Source organism: Cnephaeus nilssonii (assembly GCF_951640355.1).
Source record: "Cnephaeus nilssonii genome assembly, chromosome: 7".
NCBI lineage: Eukaryota > Metazoa > Chordata > Mammalia > Chiroptera > Vespertilionidae > Cnephaeus > Cnephaeus nilssonii.
In genome coordinates, this window is record NC_137078.1 from 84,443,559 (window position 1) to 84,467,074 (window position 23,516).

A 23,516-nucleotide genomic window follows, 5' to 3' on the forward strand; every position below is an offset into this window, starting at 1 on the left:
GGAGGTCCCTCAGCCCTGCACCCTTTCACAGTCTGGGAGCCCTTGGGGGATATCTGACTGATGGCTTTTAAGCCGGCAGTCGGACATTCTTAGCACTGCTGTGGAGGCAGGAGAGACTACTGCCACCGTTGCTGTGCTCACCAGCTGTGAGCCTGGCTTCTAGCTGAGCGGTGCTCCCCCTGTGGGAGCGCACTGACCACCAGGGGGCAGCCCCTGCATTGAGCGTCTGCCCGCTGCTGGTCAGTCATAGTGACTGGTTGTTCCGCTGTTTGGTTGATTTGCATATTAGCCTTTTATTATATAGGATAACAGATCTGAGGTGCAAGTTTGACTAGGAAGGGCAGAATTGAGATGGGACACCTGAAGCCTGTGTCTTATCTTGCACCAGACCCAATAAAAGAGTTCCTCTACACCCCAGTTCAATTCAGAACATTACTTTGTGATTATGTGAAAGCACTTAGGATTTGATCACAGACCTTTTTCTATTTGTTGTTGTGTGTGGTTTTTTATTTATTTGTCTTTTACCTCTGTCCTTTGACACAGTGAACTCTTAACGGTTTTTAATGATCTTGACTAATTCTGCTCTTTTCTAGGCTTCTTGGAAAAGTATTTTTCATCTCTGAATTTATGTATGTGTGACTTCCTAGAGTAGTTAAGAAATGGGCTTACATACACACCTTATTTGTAGAGAGAACTTAATGTAATATTTACAATTTGGGCTTTTGCCTAGGACATCATATCCCGGCTCTATCATTTACTATATCTGTATGACTGTACATCATGTAGACTTATAGGATCTTCAGTTTTCTCATCTGTATGCAGAGAATACCGTGATTGTCTCTCAAGGTCATTGAGAAGATTAGTGGGGTTATGTATATTAATATGAAGCATTAAAAGAAGCAGGTGTCAATGTTGTCTTTCTTATGTTTGTCTGCCCTAGGTATTTGCTTTGTCCACGCATCCTTATGGCTGCCGAGTGATTCAACGGATCCTGGAGCACTGCCTCCCTGAGCAGACACTGCCTATCTTAGAGGAGCTGCACCAGCACACCGAGCAACTTGTGCAGGTAGTGGAGTTGCCAGTAGAGTAACTGCAAACACCTGGGGGCTCGTGCAGGCCCAGAGCTTGTGTGTTTTCTCAGCACAGGTATCCGTTCCAGTAAAGGTTAATGTTAATGTGTTTAACATGCCCACTGAAGCTTTTGGGCAAGTTTCCATTTATACCAAACCTGCTTATTGTTTTGTGAATATGGGTAGTGAATAGAGCCTGGTCTTGGAGCAAAGAGGATGTGCCTGCCAGAGCTCTGCTTTGGACTCACTAGCTATGTCATCATGGGCAGGTCATTTAATTTGCCTGGGTCTGTTTCATCGTTTCAAATGAACTAAGTGGATTAGTTGATTTCTTTCTAGCTTTGATACTTTGTCTTGCATCTACCAGTAAAAATTTTTTCCATATCATACTAACCATTTGTCCATTTTCTACATGTAGAACGTTATACTGAAGAAATTTTTTTTTAAAGTCAGAATTTGTTTCTATTTAAAATTTCAAGAGACTTTAAAAAGGCTCAAAAGCCCAAAGATGTCCTGGAGCAGTTTGTTTTGTAGGTGTTGTTTGTTTTGGTGAGAAGTACGATATTGTAAATTATTTAATAGTCCTTGTAGAAGAACTTGAAAGTGCAGAAAGCAGCAACAAAAAAAATGATCCATAATCCTCCCATCCAGAAGCAAACACATTTGGCATTGGCCATTAAAAAAAATACTACTTGTATGTTCTTAATTTTTTACATCTTACAAATAAATATTTTTGCCTCTAGAATTGCTTGTTCACATTTATTCTCTCAAAAATCTTCCACTTTAGATGAATGAGTAAATCCATTATATATTTGTAATATTATTTAATCAGGCATTGTCTGTTTTGTTGGACATAAGCTTTGTTTCCAGTGTTTCTTTGTTGTACATAGGTACAGTGAAATTTGTACTTTCTGTTTGAGAAAAGTATCTCTTTATCCCTACCTCCCTCTCCCTCCAAATTCGAGGAGGCTTGCTTTTTTGTAGATAATATTTTATGAAGAACCCAACTAGATCTTTTGGGCATAAATATATTAGAAATATTCTATTGTGTAATAGTGATGTATTCCTATTTTGTGATCATAGGAAAATTGTCATTACCTATTTAAAAATTGTTATGTGTTCATTAGTATTCAGGTAAGCCATCATAGTGCTATAGGAAAATAGGTGTTTGATTAGATGTAAGGATTTTGGTAATCCACTGAACTCATTTCTATATGCATTTTATTTCTTTTGTTGTTTCTCAAACAGGATCAATATGGAAATTATGTAATCCAACATGTATTGGAGCATGGTCGTCCTGAGGATAAAAGTAAAATTGTAGCAGAAATTCGAGGCAATGTACTCGTATTGAGTCAGCACAAGTTTGCAAGGTACGGGCTTTGAATTATAATAGACAGTTTTTTAGAAGAGAGGATTAAATATTTTAGGTCTAGAGAGGAAAATAGTTTTCATTCTTTTAAAATAATGTTTATTTTTCTTAAAAAAAATAATAGTTTAATAGTTTAATTGAAACAGATTGTTCTATCATAAAGTATAAAACATAAGAAGTCATTTAGTGGGCTCCTCATTTCCTTAGAGTCAGCACATAACTTAAGTTTTGTTCTTTGGTAAACTGAACTTTCATTAACTTACTTGTTCAGAATTGTGACATGTCCTTTACTCAGTTTCCTCTTCCGCACCTGAATTACGAGGCAGTATATCATATCTGTGTGTAGGCCTTTGTATTCTTAGAATCTCTTTCTCAGTCTTCATATTGCCAGCTCAAGAATAAAATGCACTAGTTATTCCCAGGTTGTGAAAGATGTCTAGATAACTTATAAGTAGCAGGGGCTGGAGAAGAAATTGATGGCCCTCCAATGGCTTAGTGGTATGGTCTTCTAAATAGAATCTGCATGTGCTGCTATACACATAACATAGTAGTCCATATTTTTGGAATATTTTCTTCTCTGGTTTTTAGGGTAAATTTCAGGCATGTGTGACATAATCTTGATGTTTTTAAATGGCTTATTTTTAGTTTGTAAAAATCTTATACAATTATAGCATGGAAAATACAGAAAAGAAATAAAAAGAGTCATTGTCTCAATAGCCTAACCATATCAGGGACATCTCTTAGATCTTGTGTTATCCACACCCCTCCCCTCCCACCCCCAATGACCAGAGAAAATAGGGATCAGAATCTCTTAGGTCTCTTCTTTGGGTCACTGTCCTATTTACTTTTTTGTTCATTGTATTTAATATCACCCTTGGATATAGCATAGTGTTAATATTACAATAGACTTGGGTTCAGATAAGGACCGAGCAACTATTGTGGGCCCTGTTGTCCCACAGATAACAATGATAAATTATGAACAAAATGCAAAAAAAACCCCAACAAAACACTATGAAGGCATTAGAGAATAAACAAGAGCAGGTAGATTCGGGGGGGGGGGGGGGTGAGACTGTTGATACTTGGAAGCAGGTAATTGCACTGAGAAAATTGCCCTTGCCCATTTAAAATTTTTTAATTATATTAAGATAAAATTGACATATAACAATGTGCAACTTTGAGGTGTACAATGTGTCGGTTTGATACATTTATATATTGCACTATAACTACAGTTGCATTAGCTAGCACCTTAATGTCACATTAAGACATTATGTTGAGGAGAAACCAAGATGACGGCATAGGTAAACACCTAAACTGCTGCCTCGCACAACAATTTCAAAACTACAACTAAAAGACAAAATGAACATCATCCAGAACCACAGGAAGGCTGGCTGAGTGGAAATTCTACAGATAGAAGGAAAGAGGAAAACACACGGAGAATCAGAGGAGCTGCAAAAGGCTGAGGTACGGAGACACGTGCGCGGGTGCTGAGTGCCTGGCTGGCTTTCTCTAGCGGGAAGGAGACAAAAGCTCCCGACTGCACTGAACCCCAGTTCCAGGCGAGACCCTGGGGACCCAGGCTTATATGGGGGGAATCTGGATTGTCAGGCGGAAACTCAGGGGAGCCACGAAAGGCAGAGGTCTGGAGGCGCACGTGCGAGTGCGCGAAGAGAGGACTGACTGCTGAATGCCGCTGGCTTTCTCTAGCGGGTGGGAAACGGAAGCTCCCCCACTACGCTGAACTCCAGTTCTGGGCGAGAATCTGGGAATCCAGATTCATTGGGGGAGAAACTGGACTGTCTGGCAGCGGGCGAAACTTGAGGGCGGCTTACTCTTAGAGGTGCTTGCAGCGATTACTGAGGGACACTGAGACCCAGGGGCATCATAGGGCAGGGCTGACGGGAAGCCAAGACTGTCTGCTCAGCCCTGAGACTCCGCCCCATCCAAGCTGAGCACAGAGGCTTTTGCAATTTTGCAAGTCTTGTCTCATAAGGCTGCCTCCGTCACAGAAGTTTTCCCGGCATAGACACAGCTGATCCTCACAGCCAATTGGCCTGAAGGTCAATTCCTCCCAGTGATACCAACAACAATCAAGATTTAACTACAACAAGGCTGTACACACAGTCTACAAAGGGGTGCACCAAGAGTGTCCACCTCAGATAACTGAGGAGGCTGAGCCACTGGGCCATATAGGACACCTAGCACACAAAGCTACCCTACCAACTCAGGGAAGCAGCGAAAATGGGGAGACAAAGAAACAGATCACAAATGAAAGAAATGGAGGAAAACAAATGACTGGTTATAGAGTTCAAAACCACGTTATAAGGATTTTCAAGAATTTCCTAGAAAGGGCTGATAAATTTAGCAAGACCCTCGAGGATTTGAAAAAGGACCAACTAGAAATTAAACATACACTGACTGAAATAAAAAATATTATACAGAGACCCAACAGCAGACTAGAGGAACTCAAGAATCAAGCCAAAGATTTGAAATACAAAGAAGCAAAAAACACTCAACCGGAAACGCAAAAAGAAAAAAGAATCCACAAATTTGAAGATGGTGTAAGAAGCCTCTGGGACAACTTCAAGTGCACCAACATCTGAATCATGGGGGTTCCAGAAGAAGAGAGAGAGCAAGATACTGAAAACCCATTTGAAGAAATAATGACAGAAAACTTCCCCCACCTGGTGAAAAAAATAGACTTACAAGTCCAGGAAGTGCAGAGAACCCCAAACAAAAGGAATCCAAAGAGGACCACACCAAGACACATCATAATTAAAATGCCAAGATTAAAAGACAGAATATTAAAAGCAGCAAGAGAAAAACAGTTAATTACCTACAAGGGAGCACCCATACGATTGTCAGCTGATTTCTCAACAGAAACTATGCAGGCCAGACGGGAGTGGCAAGAAATAGTCAAAGTGATGAATAGTAAGAACCTACAACCAAGATTACTCTATCCAGCAAAGCTATCATTCAGAATTGAAGAAAGAGCTTCACAGATAAGAAAAAGCTAAAGGAGTTCATCCACACCAAACCAGTATTATATGAAATGCTGAAAGGTATTCTTTAAGAAGAGGAAGAAGAAGAAAAAGGTAAAGATAAAAATTATGAACAACAAATACATATCTATAAACAGGTGAATCTAAAAATCAAGTGAATTAAAAATCTGATGAACAGAATAAACTGGTGAATATAATAGAATCGGGCATAGAAAGGGAGTGGACTGACAATTCTCAGGGTGAAGGGGGTGTGGGGGGTATGGGAAGAGACTGGACAAAAATCGTACACCTATGGATGAGGACAGTGGTGGGGGGTAAGGGCAGAGGATGGGGTGGGAACCAGATGGAGGGGAGCTATGGGGGGAAAAAAGAGGAACAATTGTAATAATCTGAACAATAAAGATTTATTAAATTAAAAAAACAACAACAATAAGCAAGACTTGTAAGGAAAAAAAAAGACATTATGTTGAGAACCATTATGATCTAGTCCAGGGGTCCTCAAACTTTTTAAACAGGGGGCCAGTTCACTGTCCCTCAGACCATTGGAGGGCCTATAGTTTAAAAAACTATAGTTTAAAAAAAAACTATGAATAAATTCCTATGCACACTGCACATATCTTATTTTGAAGTAAAAAACAAAACGGCAAAAACACCCGCATGTGGCCCGCGGGCCGTAGTTTGAGGATGCCTGACCTAGTCTCTTAGCAGCTTTGAAGTTTATAGTGCAGTGTTGTTGACTATAGTCAGGACATTTCCTGTTTTTATTGGCCTTTAGCCTATAGGCCCTTCCAAGTCTGCTCCATGCTGGGCTCCTAAATTGGGATAGAAAATCTCTAGTATTCCCAGAAGGCAGAGTTCGGGGGCAGTCATGGCAATAGAACTGACAAAATGACAGGGAAGAAATCTGGAAAGGAAGAGAACCATGGAGGAGGTGGGGAGGCCTGTATTAAACTTCATAAGTATCTGGTTGACTCCTAAATCACATTTGCACGGGATACACTCTAGGCAGCCCAACTAAGGCTAAGAGAAATAAACTGAGAGTTCACCTGCTGCCTACTGTATGGGAGAAGTTTGCAGTTTGAGTTTAGTCAACTTAACTCCACTAAAAAAAAAAAAGGAGTTGGAGGAATAATATTCTTTGGAGGAACATAACAGAACTCAGTTTCTACAGTATATCATCTTCTATGTCTAGATAATAGGAAAATGTGACCTGTACTCAACAAAAGCGAAAAAATGTAAAATGAAAAGAGCAAAACAACACACCATCACCCAGATGTTGGAATTAGCAGAGGCGGATTATAAAGTAGCTAGTATACTTACACTCAAGGATGTGAAGGAAAATATGCTGGTAATGAATTAAAATATAAGAAATATTAGTAGAGAATTGGGAGCTTTATTATAAAAGGAACAAAGTTCTAGAATAGAAAAATATGTAATCCGAAATAAAGTTCACTATTTAGCCTTAAGAGAAAATTAGAGATACCGGAAGAAAGAGCCATTAAAATGGAAAACAGATCAATAGGAATACACAAAAAACAGGTTAGTAGCTTTCTTACATTTTTTGTGGTGACTCAGAGTACAAAGTAAATTTTTCATTGACTTTGCATGCACAGGCACACACACCCCCATAACTGAAGTTGTATTGTCTGTGGTTGATCCTGATGCTTACTATTCTGTTTTCATTTTTTAAAATAAAGCTGTTTACAAATCACTAAGTTGATTTTAGCCCTACAAATGGTCTGGGAACCACAGTTTCAGAAATAGTAGAATAAACTTTAAAGACTGAAACGATATCTCTTGTGTGTTAAGGTGGAAGCCAAATGGGATCCCATAGTGGTAGCTGATTACCTGCTTGCTTTCCAGCCAGAATGACTGTCCTGTCCCCACCCCATTTAGCAGAAGGTCATGTTCTGTTCCTCACCACTTTGTAGGGGAAGTGGGCCTGGGGTCGATGAAGATATACCCAGCCAAGCAGTCATGAAAAGTGTTGAGTTCTTTGTCTGAACAATTGAAGATTATGGCTGGCTTTGTGCTCTCTGCACCAGCCTGGTAATATTTTAACTCCCTTTTCTACTAAGGGAGAAGCCAGTAGCTATTAGGTGATTCATATCCACATTGCCATGCCTTCAGCCCATGATAGAATTGCATAATACTGTATATGGAAGGTGGGGAAAAAGTTTTTCTATGTTGCTGTATCAGATGGGAGAGGCTCTTGTCTTAATTAGACTTGATAGGTTAACTCGCCAGATATGATAATGTTTCTTCACTCAGTATGTCTGTAGAGCCTCTCTTAACACATTGCGGACAGAGCACGAGAATTCTCGCTTCATATTGCACAGTGTTTTACAAAGTATCGTACTTTAAAAAGATATTAGCTTGTAAGAACGTGTAATAAATAACTTCAAAATGCAATGTGTATTTAATTTTAAAGCGTGCCTTTAACATTTATGTAAAACGTTTTTTGTACTCTTTCAATAGAAACTTAATCTGGCCACTGGGTAAAGCTAGCAATAAAACTACTGGTCCACAATGTGTGACGTACCAAGCAGAGCTTGGCACTAGGTATATAGGCATAAGTAAGACTTGTTTCTGGCTTCATAAGCCCACAGAGGTGAGGACAGATTTTTATTCATGTTGAAATTACGCTGATTAACTGGTTCAGCTATTAACCAGCCTGTGAACCTTGTGTTCAAGTTCCTTCACTTACCTGGGCTTGTTACCCTCCTCTGTAAGAGGTTGGTCTCCGCCATGGTTCACATTGGAAGCCACAGATGGCAAAAGTGGAGAGTCTCAGAGCCAAACAGTTAATGAATTCATCTACTAAAAATGTTAAGCTCTTTTGCTGCTTATTCTGAGGTCAGGGCAGAGGCCAGCACTAGGTCCCTTTTCTAAGTGATGATCCTGGATCTGTGTCATTACAGCAATGTTGTGGAAAAGTGTGTCACCCATGCCTCCCGTACGGAGCGTGCTGTGCTCATCGATGAGGTCTGCACCATGAACGACGGTCCCCACAGTGCCTTATACACCATGATGAAGGACCAGTACGCCAACTACGTGGTCCAGAAGATGATCGATGTGGCAGAGCCAGCCCAGCGGAAGATCGTCATGCATAAGGTAGGCCAGGCCGGGCAGGTCGCAGTCAGAGGAAATGTGTGAGGCCTTGGGTTCTCCGTATTTCTGGAAGGCGGGGAGGGTGGACGTCTTGCTGCTTTTTGCAGACTTTGTCACTAAGCTGTGTCTCATGCTGTGCTCCTTTTCCCTTTTATCTGAAGTGGCCATTGTCCCATTGTTCCTTTTATCAGTAACTCACTGTTGTGAAAGAGTCTTAAACTCAGTCCTTGAGAGGGATTTCCCTCCCTGATTTTAGGCCATGCTTTTATCCATTTGCTCCTGGGAGACCAGCTTTTCAGTCCAACAAATCAGCCTGCCTGCCTCATTTCCTTTCTCCCTCCTTTCTTATTCATTCACCACCACCATTTACCGACCGAGTGCCTGCCCAGTACAGTGGCTGGCTTGGCCCCTCTGACCTATGCCCACTTTGTGCCCGACACCAGCACAGAGATAACCAAGATGATCCCTGCCCACAGAGCACAGTTTGGGAAGAGCGATGGAAAGCAGTGGTGAGAGCACATGCTCTGAGTCTTTGAAGGAAGGCTTTTTTTTTAAATTCTTACCCGAGGATATTTTTTTAAAATTGATTTTTAGAGAGAGTGGAAGGGGATGAGGGGAGAGCGAGAGAGAGGGAGAGAGAAACAATGATGTGAGAGAGATACATTGCTTGGTTGCCTCCTGCATGCACCCTGACTGGGGCTGGAGATTGAACCTGCAACCCAAGGACATGCCCTAGACTGGGGATCGAATCCACAATTCTTTGGTATATAGGCTCTAACCACTGAGAAACACTGGCCGGGGCTGAAGGAAAGCTTTGCATGAGGAGAAGTCCACTCTAAAGAGGAGTCAGACAGGAGAAGAGAAAAGGGACAGAAATCTAAAGTGTTGGGTACTGTGGGTGGGAGCTGACCGAGAAAGCACCTGCCGAGGCCAGTGATTCAGGAACAGTCACAGAGCAGGTCCACCCAGCCCCACAGAGACACAGGGCCCAGGCAGCCACATTAACCCCCAGGTAGGTATGCTATGGCTGTGCTTGTGCTGCGAGCCTTGGGGGGCCTCTGATCTGGACCCTCAGCCTTTGGACTCTGAACGCACTCAGCCCTTCTCAGTGGAAGGGGATGCCTTGGTCTGGCAATGATGAGCCACTTGCCCTCACTGAGAACAAAGTTCAGTGATGAGAATCTTTGTTATGGACTCGAGTTCTGAGCCAGATGAAGCACCCACCACCTCCAGTTCAAAGCAGAACAAAACAAAACACCGCATTGGTGTTGGTGACGGCAATTGAAGGCGGGGGAGTCCAAAGTCCTTATGCTGTGAGGTCCTAGAAATTCGGGGTAAGAGGCTGGTGAAGGTGGGATATAGGAAATATGCAGAAATTTAAAACATGTCCATTCACCCAACCAAGACTCAGGAAGCACATGCTCCATAGCAAGCCCTCCTTGCTGCAGGGCTGCTCTCTGGGTGAGAACGGCAGTGCTACGCTCACGGGGTGCTGCTGGGGAGTTTGGGGAGGGCTGTGTGACAGTGCTGAAAGGGCCTCTTCTAACGTGGGGCACAGAGATGGTTCCCCAAGAGGGTGACCTTTGAACAATGTCGCTCTCGAGGCTGAGGGAGCCTGGGTTGTGAAGGTTTGGAAGCAGGAGACAGGACAGCATATTTCACGTCGTCAGGCAAGTTCATTAGGGCAGGACTGTGGTGCCAAAGTCACGTGTACATTCAGATCATTGTCCTGGCTGGTGAGTACCGAGCAGCATGGGGAGCTGAGGAGGCAGTGAGGAGACTGGGTGGGAGGCCGTTAAAATAGTTAAGCCAAGAGCCAATCAAACCTAAGTCTCCCAAACTAACAGGTAGAAAGTTTTCTGGACATCTGAGCTTCCCCAGAGTTTCCAAAGTCCTAACTCAAGCCCCCTGGAGCTCTGGTAGGGGCCGTCAGGAACACAGTGGAGGCTGAGTTTGGGGTGAACGTTCTAAGTGATTAGTGGTGTATGTAGAAGGCCAACACTTGCACATTGGAAGCAGTTCAGAATACATAAAAGGCAAACAGCAAAAGCCACCAGGGAAATGATCTGAGCCATATAGCCACAATCTAGAAGAGATTAGTTAACAAAGCCAAATAAAAACGGAATTTTCTAAAAAACGAAAAACACACACAAAAATTTAAGCCAAGAGGTGGTGGTGGCTTTGGGATTGAAGAGAAGGGGGTAGAATGCGGTTTAGCAGTCAAGTTGGTTGAGGAATTTGAGAGGAGGAAGAGTCCCAAGAATCTGAACATGTAAGAGGTTTGAGCTCTTTCACTGCTAAGCCCTATCCTTGTAGCAAGAGGAAGCATTGGGAACGGAGCAGGTGATCAATCACTCTTCACCTCCCATTAAATCAAGTGAAAAATGGGTTCCATGACATTATACATGTGCGTGCGTACACATGGGTGGTTAGTGTTTTTGTCCTGATAGGGAGAGGTGTAAAGGTTAAGTGGCTGAACTCATTAGTCATCCAATCCCAGGGAGAGTAGGGGGTTGAATTTCAAATACTAATGGCAAAAGCATTAGCATGCACACAGTCCTCATTACAACCCAAATGAAAGTGAAGCATTATAGTTGTTTTTTTTACAGATGAGTTTAGGGATGTTAGGTAGATGTCTGGGTTGCACAGCTCAGGATTCAAGCCAAGGACTATTATGAATAAGTTTTCCTTGTAGGCTTCTCGGTGAGAATGCCATAGCTGCTACAGGTCTGTCCTTTGTGGGCTGTAGAAGTGATTTCTAGAGCTACTTGACCCTTCCTTGCTTTGAGGACACAGATAAAGAGACAAACCATTGCCCTCGTGGGACTCTCAATCTAGAGAGCTTGTCCAGGGTGTTTGAGAATGCAAGTGTGAGCATGGAATGCAGATGCGTGTGCGGGGATGGATGGTCCAGCAGTGGTTGTGAACACACTGTGTGACATGCTGTCCCTGACGTATGTAGAAAACTCCATGAGCTCACAGGAGAGGAAAGGTGGTTCCAGAGAGGCGGCCTCTGTCTGGTTGTCTGGGATGCACAGTAATTCTCCACGTGGATCTGCTCAGGGCGGGGAGAACAGAGGAGAGTGCTGAGAGAGCTGAGCCCAGCTGGGCTTGCAGAGGGTGAAGGATGAGACTGGTGCAGTAGGCAGTGCCATGAGAGCACAGTGCGGAGAAACATAATTTCTGGAGGAGCCAGATAGTTGGGCTCAAATACCTGTGCCATCCCTTGTTAGCCGTTTAACTTTGGATGAGTGACTTCACCACTAGGCCTTCATCTTTCTCGTCGGTAAAATGGAGATAATCATACCTCCCTTAGGAGGCTCACATGAACCAGCCTGGCTCATGTGAGTCATTTTTATTGTCGATAGTAGCTTTCTGTGATCCTCTGTGAACTGGAGGGCAGGTTTAGGCGGTGAGCTTAGGACCCATGGTGCCCTGAAAGTCCCCCTCAGAAGGGCTGAGAGCGTGCCTTGGGAAGGCTCAGTGCAGTGGGGTGGGGGCAGTGGGCAGTGTGATGGTCAGTGAGAATGTCCTTTCTCCACATACTGTCCTGGGAGTGGTCCAGGCTGTTCAGTCTCCAAAGCCCTCACGTCCTGCATCAGCGCTCAGGATACGTGCTGACTCTCCTCTGATGGGACAGTAGGGCCCTAGAATTCGGTGCTTTGGCTGCACCAGTGAGAGGTATTGCTGTGGCCTGGCATTTGCGGTGCCCGGAAGCACTGCTGGGAGCATGCCCAACTCCGCTTTCAGGCCAGAGTGACGCGCACTGTGCTTCCTCCCCAGATCCGGCCCCACATCGCGACTCTTCGCAAGTACACCTACGGCAAGCACATCCTGGCCAAGCTGGAGAAGTACTACATGAAGAATGGCGTGGACTTAGGGCCCATCTGTGGCCCCCCTAATGGTATTATCTGAGGCAGTGTCAGCCCTGTCCCCTCGTTCCCACTGACCTCACTGGCCCACTGGCGAACATAGCCAGCAACCAGAGATGTTCTCATGTAGAATCTGGAATGGGAAATGGTTGCGCCAGGCTTACCCTCCAAAAAAGGAATCAAATCCACAAGTGGAAACGCCTTTGTAAATTTGTTTAATTTTATTACACATAACATGTACTAATTATTTTTTTTAATTGACTAATTGCCCTGTTGTTTTACTGGTGTATAGGATACTTGTACATAGGTAACCAATGTACATGGGAGGCCACACATTTTGTTCAATGTTGTATCTATAGTCCACATGTGGAAACTTTCAGGGTGGCTGGTTTAACAAAAAAAGTCAAAAAAACACAGAAAAAAGGTTTTTAACTCATTTGCCTTGCTGGCAAGTTTTGCAAATAGCTCTTCCCCACCTCCTCATTTTAGTAAAAAACAAAAACAAACAAAAAAACCTGGGAAGTTTGAATTTTAGTTAAATGAGCCCAAACTGGCATTTAACACTGTTTATAAAATATATATATATATATATATAATGAAAATTGTTTCAGAGTTGCTAAAGCTTCATTTTATGACATTAAGTTTATGAAACGTCTAAAATTGCCTTTTTTGGAGACTATTATGCTGAAGAAGATGGTGTAGTCTGTTTTGTGATGAGGAGACATGAACTCCCAGAATGTCTTTCAAGGCCGGGCGGGTGTAATTGTTTACTGCCTGTTGGATTTTTCTTTTAACATTGAAAGGCAAAATCTTGATTATTTAGCATGAGGTAAAAAATCCAACTCTGCTTTTGGTCTTGCTTCTATAAATACATAGTGTATACTTGGTGTAGACTTTGCATATATACAAATTTGTAGTATTTTCTTGTTTTGATGTCTAATCTGTATCTATAATGTACCCTAGTAGTCGAACATACTTTTGATTGTACAATTGTACATTTGTATACCTGTAATGTAAATGTGGAGAAGTTTGAATCAACATAAACACGTTTTTTGGTAAGAAAAGAGAATTAGCCAGCCCTGTGCATTCAGTGTATATTCACACCTTTTATGGTCGTAGCATATAGTGTTGTATATTGTAAATTGTAATTTCAACCAGAAGTAAATTTTTTCTTTCGAAGGAATAAATGTTCTTTATACAGCCTAGTTACATGTTTAAAAAGAAAAAAAATAGCTTGGTTTTATTTGTCACCTAGTCAGACTGTAGCGAGATCCTTTCTAAATGTTACTTAAGATGATTCAGTTCACAGTAGTGTTTTTTTTAATCCTAAAAAGTAATGTTTTGCTTATTTTGTGACAGTCAAAAGGACGTGCAAAGTTCGGCCCCGCCCCAGCTTTCCTTACAATCAGCGCCCTCTCACCTTGTAAAGTGTGAACTGCCCTTCCTTTTTGTACAGAAGATGAACTGTATTTTGCATTTTGTCTACTTGTAAGTGAATGTAACATACTGTCAAATTTCCTTGTTTGAATATAGAATTGTAACACTACACGGTGTACATTTCCAGAGCCTTGTGTATATTTCCAATGAACTTTTTTGCAAGCACACTTGTAACCATATGTGTATAATTAACAAACCTGTGTATGCTTATGCCTGGGCAACTATTTTTTGTAACTCTTGTGTAGATTGTCTCTAAACAATGTGTGATCTTTATTTTGAAAAATACAGAACTTTGGAATCTGAGTTTGTGCTCTAACTTTTTTCTCTTAATATAGTGCCCCAGGACAGCCCTTTCGTTGTTTGTGCCTCTTTCTTCCTGCTTGTTTTGTGAGGGAACAGGAGTGGGAGGGGAAGAGACTTGAAATAGGGACAGGATGTCAAACTGGTTCTTGAGCCCAGTTTGACCCAAAGATGTTGGGTTTAGCCTGCCGAGTGCTTTCAAAATCAAGACACTCCACATTAATCCAGATTTCCAACTTCTCCCGAGCACTCAGAATATTCGCCTCCCTGGACGGGAGTCTGCACACCAATCACCGGAAGCATCGTCAGAAAGCCTGTGCCCTGCAGCTTGCCCGGTTCCCTGTGGTGATCACCACTGCTTCTTCCTGGCTTCGGCAGCATTTGTGAGCCCAGGGTCTAGACCAGTGATGGGCAACCTTTTGAGCTTGGTGTGTCAAACTTCGCCAAAAAACTGAGCATAACTCGGGTAGTGTGTCACTTTGAGGAAAAAAACATTATTTCGCAAATGTTTCATCCTCAGGAGCAGCAAATGTTTCATCCTCAGCATGCGGCCGCCTTAGCGGCCGCGTGTCATCAGAAATGGCTACGCGTGTCAGTGCTGACACGCCTGTCATAGGTTCGCCATCACTGGTCTAGATTAAGATGCAGTCAATTACAAATGTCACACAACCCAGTTAAGTGTTGGGTCACCTGCTTTGCTGAGGCGGGGCTGTAGGTGAGGCATCTGGATGGCTGCCCAGGCTGTCCAGGCCTCCCCTCCCTGAGCCCCTTCCCCCTCTGGGCTGCTTCTGTCCTCACCCTGCCCACCACGCCCACATGCTGAGGCCGGCCCAGGATGGCCTAGGGTCCTTGCTCATCTTATCCTCCAATTGGGGACCTTTTCCAGCTCTTAGTACAGGAGGCTCTGGGTCGCTAAGGTGACTGTCACCTGTGCCTAAGGGTGCCCACCTTCCCTTGACTGCCATGTGGCTTTGGCAAAAACTGCCACTGAAACATTGGTCTGTGTTGGCAATTACAGGATCAGGGAGGCCAGGTGGGAGCCACAGGGCCTCATGTCTGGAAGTGGAGCCTCAGGGTGGTAGCTGAAGATCACTGTGTGGTCCCCTCCCAAGGGTAAGGGAGGGTCACTGACAGGCCGTGAGGTGCCAGGAATAAATGGAGGCTAAAGGAAGCTGAGGTGTTTCCCCAGGCTTCCGCTGAGGTGGTAGTGGCCCACCGGAGAGCATGCTGGGGCATTGCCGACTGGCTCTGGAATCAGACTGGGTTCCAATACGCGTCCACCCCCTCTCACTGTGTGCCCTTGGGTTCACTCTCATCTTTAACCCAATTCCTTGCTGGAAATGGGTTGAAGGTGAAAATATATGCGAAGTGGCTCTCCCATCACGTCATGGAAAGTCGTGGCTACTAAATAATGGTGTTACTAGACCTGTGCAGAAGCAGTTGAGCAAAGCAGGGGCTTGGGTTTCTTCCCGTTTGCCTCCTGTCTGTGACCGCAGGGATGCCTCCCAGCGCTGTGGTGGGACAGAGTTGTTAGTAAACGCCAACTGCCTGGCGCGCAGTAGGCACGCCCGGGCTGGTTTTCTTTTCCACCTGGACTGTTTATACATAACATGGGTGGTTTAAAAAAAAAAAATCTCCTTAATACTCTTAGCATTTCATGAAATGTTTCATTTCTGTGGGGTTTTTAGTGGTAACAAAGCAAGATACGCGCTTAGAAAGAGGATCATCCCCTCAGCCCTTATTGGAAGCCCGTGTCTTGGAAGCCTGGGGAGGCTTTTCAGCCGGATAAATAGAGGGTGCGATTTCAACCGCCTTTTATTACCTGGATCATCTTTCTGAGGCCATTTCCTTCTCTGCAAAATGAGGGAAGTAAATCATAGTACCAATGCCAAAGTTTGGTTGTAAGGATGAAATCATGTCCAGCGCAGGGCCCGGACACGTGTAATAAATGAATGCATTTATCGTCTTGCACCGTCAGCACCAGGTTTTGGTGAGCAACACAATCCTTGTCCATGATGTACAGAAATTACCATAAAGTCACTTGTCCTGAACCAGCTCTGCCAGGCACCTAAAGAGATGGTTTATACATATTTTTTAAAAATTAGATTTGATTTTTTCCCATCATCATTAATCCCCCCATACCCTCTTCTCCCCCGCTCCTCTCTCCTCCCTTCCCCCTATTGTCTGTGTTCATGAGTTCTTTCTCTTTTTTGCTACTCTTCCCTCCCCCCAATACATATTCTTTTATTCACAACAGTCCTGCAAAGAATGTGGTTATTTCCCCCCATTTCATAGATAATGCACGCCGGTTCTGGCATAGATACGCAAGCCGGATCAGACCAACTCTGGGCCTGAGGCTTCCCCCGCCGGGGTCCGCCCCTCCCTCTGCAGGATTGAGTTTGGCGGAGCAGGCTGAACTCAGCTCAGCATCCACTTCCTCATTGACTGCCCACTACTGTCCACTGCCACCAAGTCTGCTCAAGGACGTGGGTCCTGGGCTGCCACCAACTGACGCCTGCATTCTTGGTCTCCCTTGCAGAGTCCCCCCCCCCAGGATAGATTCCCCACAGTTTATATAACAATCCTTTACCTGGTCAGTGCTTTACGGAGCACGTGCACATTTGTGAGTCCTCGGAAAGCCTGGCAGAGCAAGGTAGCATGAGGTTATCAGTCCATCACACAGGTGAGGAGTCTCAAACTCTGAGGGACCCTGCCTCCAAGGCCAGTGCTCTATCCAAGTCATTGTACTCATGCCCCCTCCATCAGCCCCAGGAATAACAGTCTCTCTTTGGGTGTTGGGTTTCAGGTGTGTGTGTGTAAAGAAGCACTGGAGAGTGAAGCATCTGGGGGCAGGAAACCTGTGGCTTCATGTAGTTACCAGCTATAGCCACAGGAGGGTGCTGCTGCCTAAAGAAAACTTTATACACAGCGACCTAAGGGCTCAAGGTGCCCGGTCAGGGCTGAGATGGCTTTCCCAGAGACCAGAGGTCTGGCACCTGCCCTAAGACTAAGCTTCTCCTCCCCACCCCCCCGCTCCCCCCCGTCCTCCCCAGCCGCTCCTGGGCGTAGGGCTAGTCCCTCACTCTGGCTTGGGATGGTCCCGGATCTGGCTCAGACCCTAACTTTGCCTTTGACTTACTTTGTCGCCTCTGGCAAATCACTGACTTCTCCGTTTCCCCAACTACCCACTCCAGGTAGCCCAGCCCTCCCACCGTCTCAGGGCTGGTGTGAGGCCAGACGGTTGGGGCTCTGTTAATGTGACCTGAGTCCTGCTGACTCTTGCTGGGGCCACGTCCCGATCTTATGCACCAAGCTTGCAAACAGCTAAAACCACCAAGTCTTTTTAGCATGGATAGCTGCCTAGCTTCAGATCCCAGCTCCACGGGCTCCAGGTGACCTTTGTAAGTACATTTGCCCCCTCATTCTCCTCATCTGGAAAGTAGGAATAACAACAGTTCTACGTCAAAGGGAGCATGAGAAGCACCAGGCACAAGGCTGGGCGCATAGAGAGCCAGAAATAGGAGTTGCTTTTATTATTATTAATTATCATTATTACCTCCCATTTCCCCCTGCTATGCTTGGGAACATTAGAATTTTTACTAGTGTGACCATTTCGTTTATCCTGCAAACGGGGATGCTTTTAAGCATGAAAGCGGATGCACTAATCATTACCACATGTGGTATGCGCCCTCCAGGGGGCCCCGCCTCCTGGTGCTCCCACCCTCCTGTAGCAGATGGGGCTGCCTGGGAGCAACATTGTGCACAGGGCGGAGCGCGACTTCCGAGGCCAGGCCTCACAGGACACGGTCGCGCCAGCGTGCTCTCTCTAGGATCACTAGTTCCCTTTCCAGGACGCAGGGTGGCGAGGGCCACGTGGGAGGAGCCGAGGCCTCCTGCTGTTAGCCGGTGTCAACTGGCCCATCCTCCTGGCCTCTGGGAAGCAGAGATGGTCCCACTGCCCGGCTGCCATCCTGGCCCCCCGCCTCAGGAGAGACACTCCCCCTCCACCCCCCAACCAGAACCACCCAGCTCAGCTGCTCCCGAACTCCTGACCCACAGGAGCTGGGTGAAGTACTTCGAGTTCATTGTGGTTTGAAGCCGCTGAGTTGGGGGTAATTTGTTATGGATCAAGAGATAACAAATACACAGCACAAAACCTCGGATGACCCAGGCCGGTCCTGGGCACATCGGAAGGCCCGTTTCTCATTTCTTCTTTGCGGCATATGCTGCCCTGCCCTGTGCTGGCCTGGCCCACCCACCTCCGGCCTGGAGTGTCCCAAGCAGGGGATGACTGGGAATAATGGCCGGTGGCGTTGTGACTGTGGGTCTTGCTCTGAGCTGGGTGCCACCTTGTGTTACCTTGTTCACCTCCCTCAAACCCGGGGGCGGGGGCAACACTCACTCACTGACCTGGCAGGAAGTGGCAGACAACAAGATTTGACCCCAGATCCCCCTAGGCCCCTCCTGAGAGCCCACGCCAGCCAGTCCCTCCCTGCTGCTCCCCTCGGCCAGGCCCTGCCCCAGGGCCCCTGCACGGGGAAGTCCAGTTGGCCTCCTGTTTACAGGGGAGGAGACCGAGGCCCAGGGTGAGGGAAGTGACCTGCTCAGGGCCACCAGAGGGTGGGGGACCGAGGACGGACTGGTCCCACGTGAATGGGTTACCTCCTGCCCTGGAACGCCAGCTCCCTGGGCGCCTCGGTCTGTACAGCCTGCACCTTACCAGGGCTCAGCCACCACAGGGTGGGGCTGGAATGCCGGTCTCTATAAACTGCAAAAAGCCGAGACACCCACATGACACATTAAATATCGGGAGGACGGCTGTGCTCCCCGGATTCCGTGGCCCAGGGGCACCTTGCACCGGCCACTCTCCTGCGCCCCCTTCTTAGCTTGGCACCAGCTGGGCTGCTCTAGCCCCAGCATGAGATGAGAAAGGAAAAGTATTTTTAGAGGCAGTTTTTTCTTCCAGGAAAATGATTCCAAATGTCCAATTTATTCCCAGGAATAAGGGAACGGGGTATGTTAGTAGAATGGCTTCTGCTACGGCAATGCCCTCTACCCTTCTCTCTCTCTCTCTCACTCTCTCTCTCTCTCTCCCCCTCTCTCCCTCTCTCACCATCTTGCCGTCCCTTCCTCTCTTCCTCCACATCCCCGCTGCCTCCCCCCCCACCACACACACACAGGGAAGAGGCAGGTGTGAACACCCACTCCTGGGTCAGGGTTCCCCCCACCCCCCACACAACCATTTCCTAGCCCTGTGACCCGAAGAAGGGCTTGAATGAGGGCCTTGGTTGTGGGGCAGTTTTCCCAAATAATAGGGCAATTGGTCTAGAAGAAGGGGGTGGTTTGGGGAAAGCCCCTGCCCTGCCATAGACTGTGTGACCTTGGGACAGTCTCTTCCCCTCTGGGGCCTCGGTTTTCTGGCTTGTGAAAGGGGCAGATGGAGTGGGTGGAGTGTCCACATATCTGACCTCCTCCCGGTGGGACTCCGCCTCACTGTGACCTTCAGAGCACCCGCCCTCCCAGGCCTGCCTGCCACGGCTCAGTGAAGATGCCACCGCGCCGAAACCGGTTTGGCTCAGTGGATAGAGAGTCAGCCTGCGGACTGAAAGGTCCCAGGTTCGAATCCAGTCAAGAGCATGTACCTTGGTTGTGGGCACATACCCAGTGGGGGGTGTGCAGGAGGCAGCTGATCGATGTTTCTAACTCTCTATCTCTTTCCCTTCCTCTCTGTAAAAAATCAATAAAATATATTTTTAAAAAAATATGCCACCGCACCCCGAGTCTTGCTTGATGTAACCCCACCCTGCCCAGTCCACCCCTCCTTCCTCCCTACCCTGCACCCCCACCCCAGGACTCTGCTGGTCTAATATGACGGTCTAATGGGCTGGGCTGTGGGCTTCCATTTAGAGGCAAATCACAGTGAAATTAATGAAGCTTGAGCTTCAGGGCCCCTGGCCTGCATAGCGCCCCCATCCAAGGCCTTGTTCCTAGTTGTGACCCCCTCAAACTGTACAACTTCAGGGCCCCACAGAGTTGGGACCCACTCCTATTCTCATCCATACCCAGAGTCCCTCCCCCGCCCCCCACCTGGCCCGGCACCTGGGCCAGACCTGGCCTGGGCAAAGCTTCAGCTTCTCTGTAGCCTCTAATCGCCTCCGTCAAGGCCAGCCCAGCCTTGCTCTGTGCCCACAGGTCCCTCAGCTCAAACAAAGTCTGACTCCCTCCTGTCTCACCCACATCTGCCCCGGGGGCCTCCAGGGAAAGAGCTCTGGGTGCCACAGTTTGCAAACCTCCAGCTCACAAACCTAAGAGGCCTGGGTTCAAATTCTGACCCCCTGCCTGGAAGCTCTGTGCCCAGGGGACATCACCCAACCTCATTTTGAAAGGACTTGCTAGCACACAGCTGGACGCCTGTCCTGTGAGACCCTCACCGTCAGGATGGGCCGGGGGCTCCCACTGATGGAGGCCCCACAGATGGAGGCCAAGCCTGGTGCTCTGCAGGCCCTGGGGTGGCTCCCAGCAGCCCATCGGCTCAGCCCCACTTGTTGGGGCGGCCCTTTTGCCAGAATCCTGTTTCGGTTCCTGATTTTGGGGTCACTGACCTCAGCCTTTCTCAGAAGCACACCCGGCTCTGGCCTCTGCAGTCTTGGGCAAGACTGCAAGCTGTGACGGAGAAGGTGGGTGGGAGTGAGCAGGTGGAGGTGGGGGCGCCCTGGGGAGACAGGGACTTGTTGCCAAGGCGTGTGAGTGCCAGTTAGGATCACCCAGTTCCCCGGTGCTAACGGGGTGGCCCAGCGAGGCCATGTAACCTGGGGCAAGTCACCCCGCTCCTCAGAGCCCCAGGACCGACTCTAAACCAGGATGAAGTGAAGCGCGGATGTATGCGGCGCTCACCAGGGGCCAGGCTCTGCTCCAAAGGTGCTCGTTTGGTCCTCAAGGCAACAGCCTGGGAGGCAAGAGCGTTTGTCGTCCCACGTCGCAGGATGGTGAAGATGAACCAGCGCGGTTCTGGCCAGTGCCAGACAGCGCCTGGCGAGGGGAAGCCCTCAGTCGACCCTGGCTCTCCTCATTGCCTGAGTTCAATGAGCCAGTCTGTTTCGCCAAACCTCTGGGGGCGGGCAGTAATTACTGAGCACCTACTGTGTGCCAGGCCTGGAGATGCAGCTCTGCATGCGGGTCTCAGGCATGGAGCTCAGAGACCTCCCCTCTCCTTTGCTGCCTTGTTAGAGCCAGGAGGCCCCACCGGGGGGAGAAAGGTCTGACGGGATGGGGTGGGGGGGCAGGCATGGCTGCCAGGCATGCCTATCCTATTATCTGGGTCCCAGGCTCATCTGAGTATGCCTGTGGGTTGGCTGTGTCCATGTGACAGAGTGACCCACTACACCAAGTCCAATTCTTATCAAATGCTTTGGGACCTGGTGTCAGTGTAACTGCTGAGTTTGGTCAGGATCTCAGCTCTCACTCCCCAGCTGTGTGAGCTTGGACACGTCTCCTAAAACATGTCCGTGTCTTGGTTTGCCTTTTAACCCGGGGGTAATCCCGTGTGCACTTCGTAGAGCAGGGCCGCACAGTCCGCTCTGCCGGAGGCCTGCGATGACTGCCCACTGGGGACACGAGGTGCTCCCACTCCCGGGGAGACAGCAGAGACGAAAAACAGCTGCGAGGGGAGCGCACGGATGGGCCTTGTCTAGGGTGCTGGGCGGGGTGGGACCAGCCCTGCCTGATGGGAGTCAGGAAAGCCCCCCAGAGGCCCCAAGTGGTCTGGGGGGGATGCCTGGAAGGGGGGCATGCCTGCATGGGTGGTGATGGCAGAAGGGAGACCTGAGGTGTTGGCCAGGCTCATGAATGGGTTATCTGGTCACATGGCAGTGGCTACTCTGAAGCAGTGACCACTGTCCTGGGAGCCGTGCCGGGCTCAGCGAGCGAGCTCTCAGGGATGCACAGGTAACCATGGGGGAGGGTGTGTGTGGATGCACTGTGTGCTGGAGTGCAGGTGGATGTGTACGCCTGTGAACCCCAGGAGCGCTGGAGCAGGGGTTGAGGGGCAGAAGGAGACTCCGGCCCAGACCTGCCTTGCTTCTGGCTGTGACCAGTATCTTTGAGGAACAGCAGGTGGCGCTCCTGCCCAGCCCAAAGCGTCCACACCCCGCTCCTCGGGATGTCAGGGGAGCGTCTCAGGACAGGCAGGGGCCTGTGAAGATGGGCAATGCTCACCTCGGCCATGAGCCGGTCCTGACGGCCTCCCTGAGCGCTCGCTCGCTGAGCCCGGCACGGCTCCCAGGACAGTGGCCACTGCCTCAGAGTAACCACTGCCATGTGACCAGCTCCAACTATCCCCAAGTCCTTCCTGACCCCGAGCTGACATGTGGCTAACACTGCCCTTTGGGGCCGCCTCAGAGCCAGCCTATTCCTGGGGCCCGGGGCGGCCCCTCTGGGAGGTGACGATTCCCACAGCCAGGCCCCTTCCTTTGTAAGCATCACCCCAGCCACCTACATGGAGCCCCCAGGACAATGGCGGGGAGGAGCTCATTTAAACGTCACACCCTGGCTCCTGGCCCAGGTCTGGCACACACAGGCACTCGGTTGATGTTTGGAGAGTGAATGAATGAATCCCTTGTGGTCATTAGTCTCACATTACAGTGGGGAAACTGAGGCTCAGAGAGCTGAAGTTATTCACCCACGGTCACACAGCGCATAACTGGCCGAGCTGGGGTTCGAACCCAGGCGTTCGCCCAACCCTGAGTCAGAGCTCTTCAGCTCCAAGCTGTGCTGTCTCAGCCAGATCCCCACACACCGGCCTCTCTCGGCCCACCTCCCCAAGGTGCCCCGGGTCAGAATTCCTAAAGGTACCCGGGAATGGGAGTTCCGGAGGCTGAGGCCTCAGAATTCCTGGGAATTTTAAATCTGAGTTGGAAGGTTTCCCGCCCTCCCTCTCCGGGATCTCTCTGCCAAAGGGTAGTTGGCTTGGCCTTACACAGCCTTTAGGGACGTGGCTCTCACTCCCGCCCAGGGAACACCTCCTAATTCAGCTCCGTTTGTCTCCTGGTCCTCCTCCAAGGGCCTCATAGGACAAATCCGGATCCCCTGGCACCCCCATATCTTGGCTGGCGCCCCAGAGTCTGTTCCTCCGGGCCCACCCCAGCACACTCCGCTCCCGGCTCCATTCGTCCTGGTTTCAGTTCCCTTTTCCTCAGGGGAATTGTTCCAGATTCAGCTCAATCCAGTTCCTTCTTCCTTCAGGCAGGCCCTGCGCTGGGTACCCGGACACAGGGGCCGAGGGCAGAGACCTCCAGCCTTCGCGAACAACCTCCCCTTCGGGGCCTCAGTTTCCCATGAAGGAGGTGGAGATGCCAACTCC

General features: G+C 48.1%; 1 protein-coding gene across 19 annotated transcripts in view; it reads left to right on the plus strand.

Annotated features, from left to right (window-relative positions):
- Nucleotides 1-14,161, plus strand: part of PUM1 (pumilio RNA binding family member 1) — a 126,449-nt gene extending 112,288 nt beyond the window's left edge. For all 19 annotated transcript variants that reach the window (XM_079778150.1, XM_079778139.1, XM_079778151.1 and 16 more), the window contains 4 exons: nt 941-1,066; nt 2,319-2,440; nt 8,360-8,552; nt 12,333-14,161. In XM_079778150.1, coding sequence (XP_079634276.1) covers nt 941-1,066; nt 2,319-2,440; nt 8,360-8,552; nt 12,333-12,464 — 573 coding nt within the window. In that variant the 3' untranslated portion in view covers nt 12,465-14,161. The remainder of the gene's footprint in view (nt 1-940; nt 1,067-2,318; nt 2,441-8,359; nt 8,553-12,332) is intronic.
- Nucleotides 14,162-23,516: the final 9,355 nt, after the last annotated feature.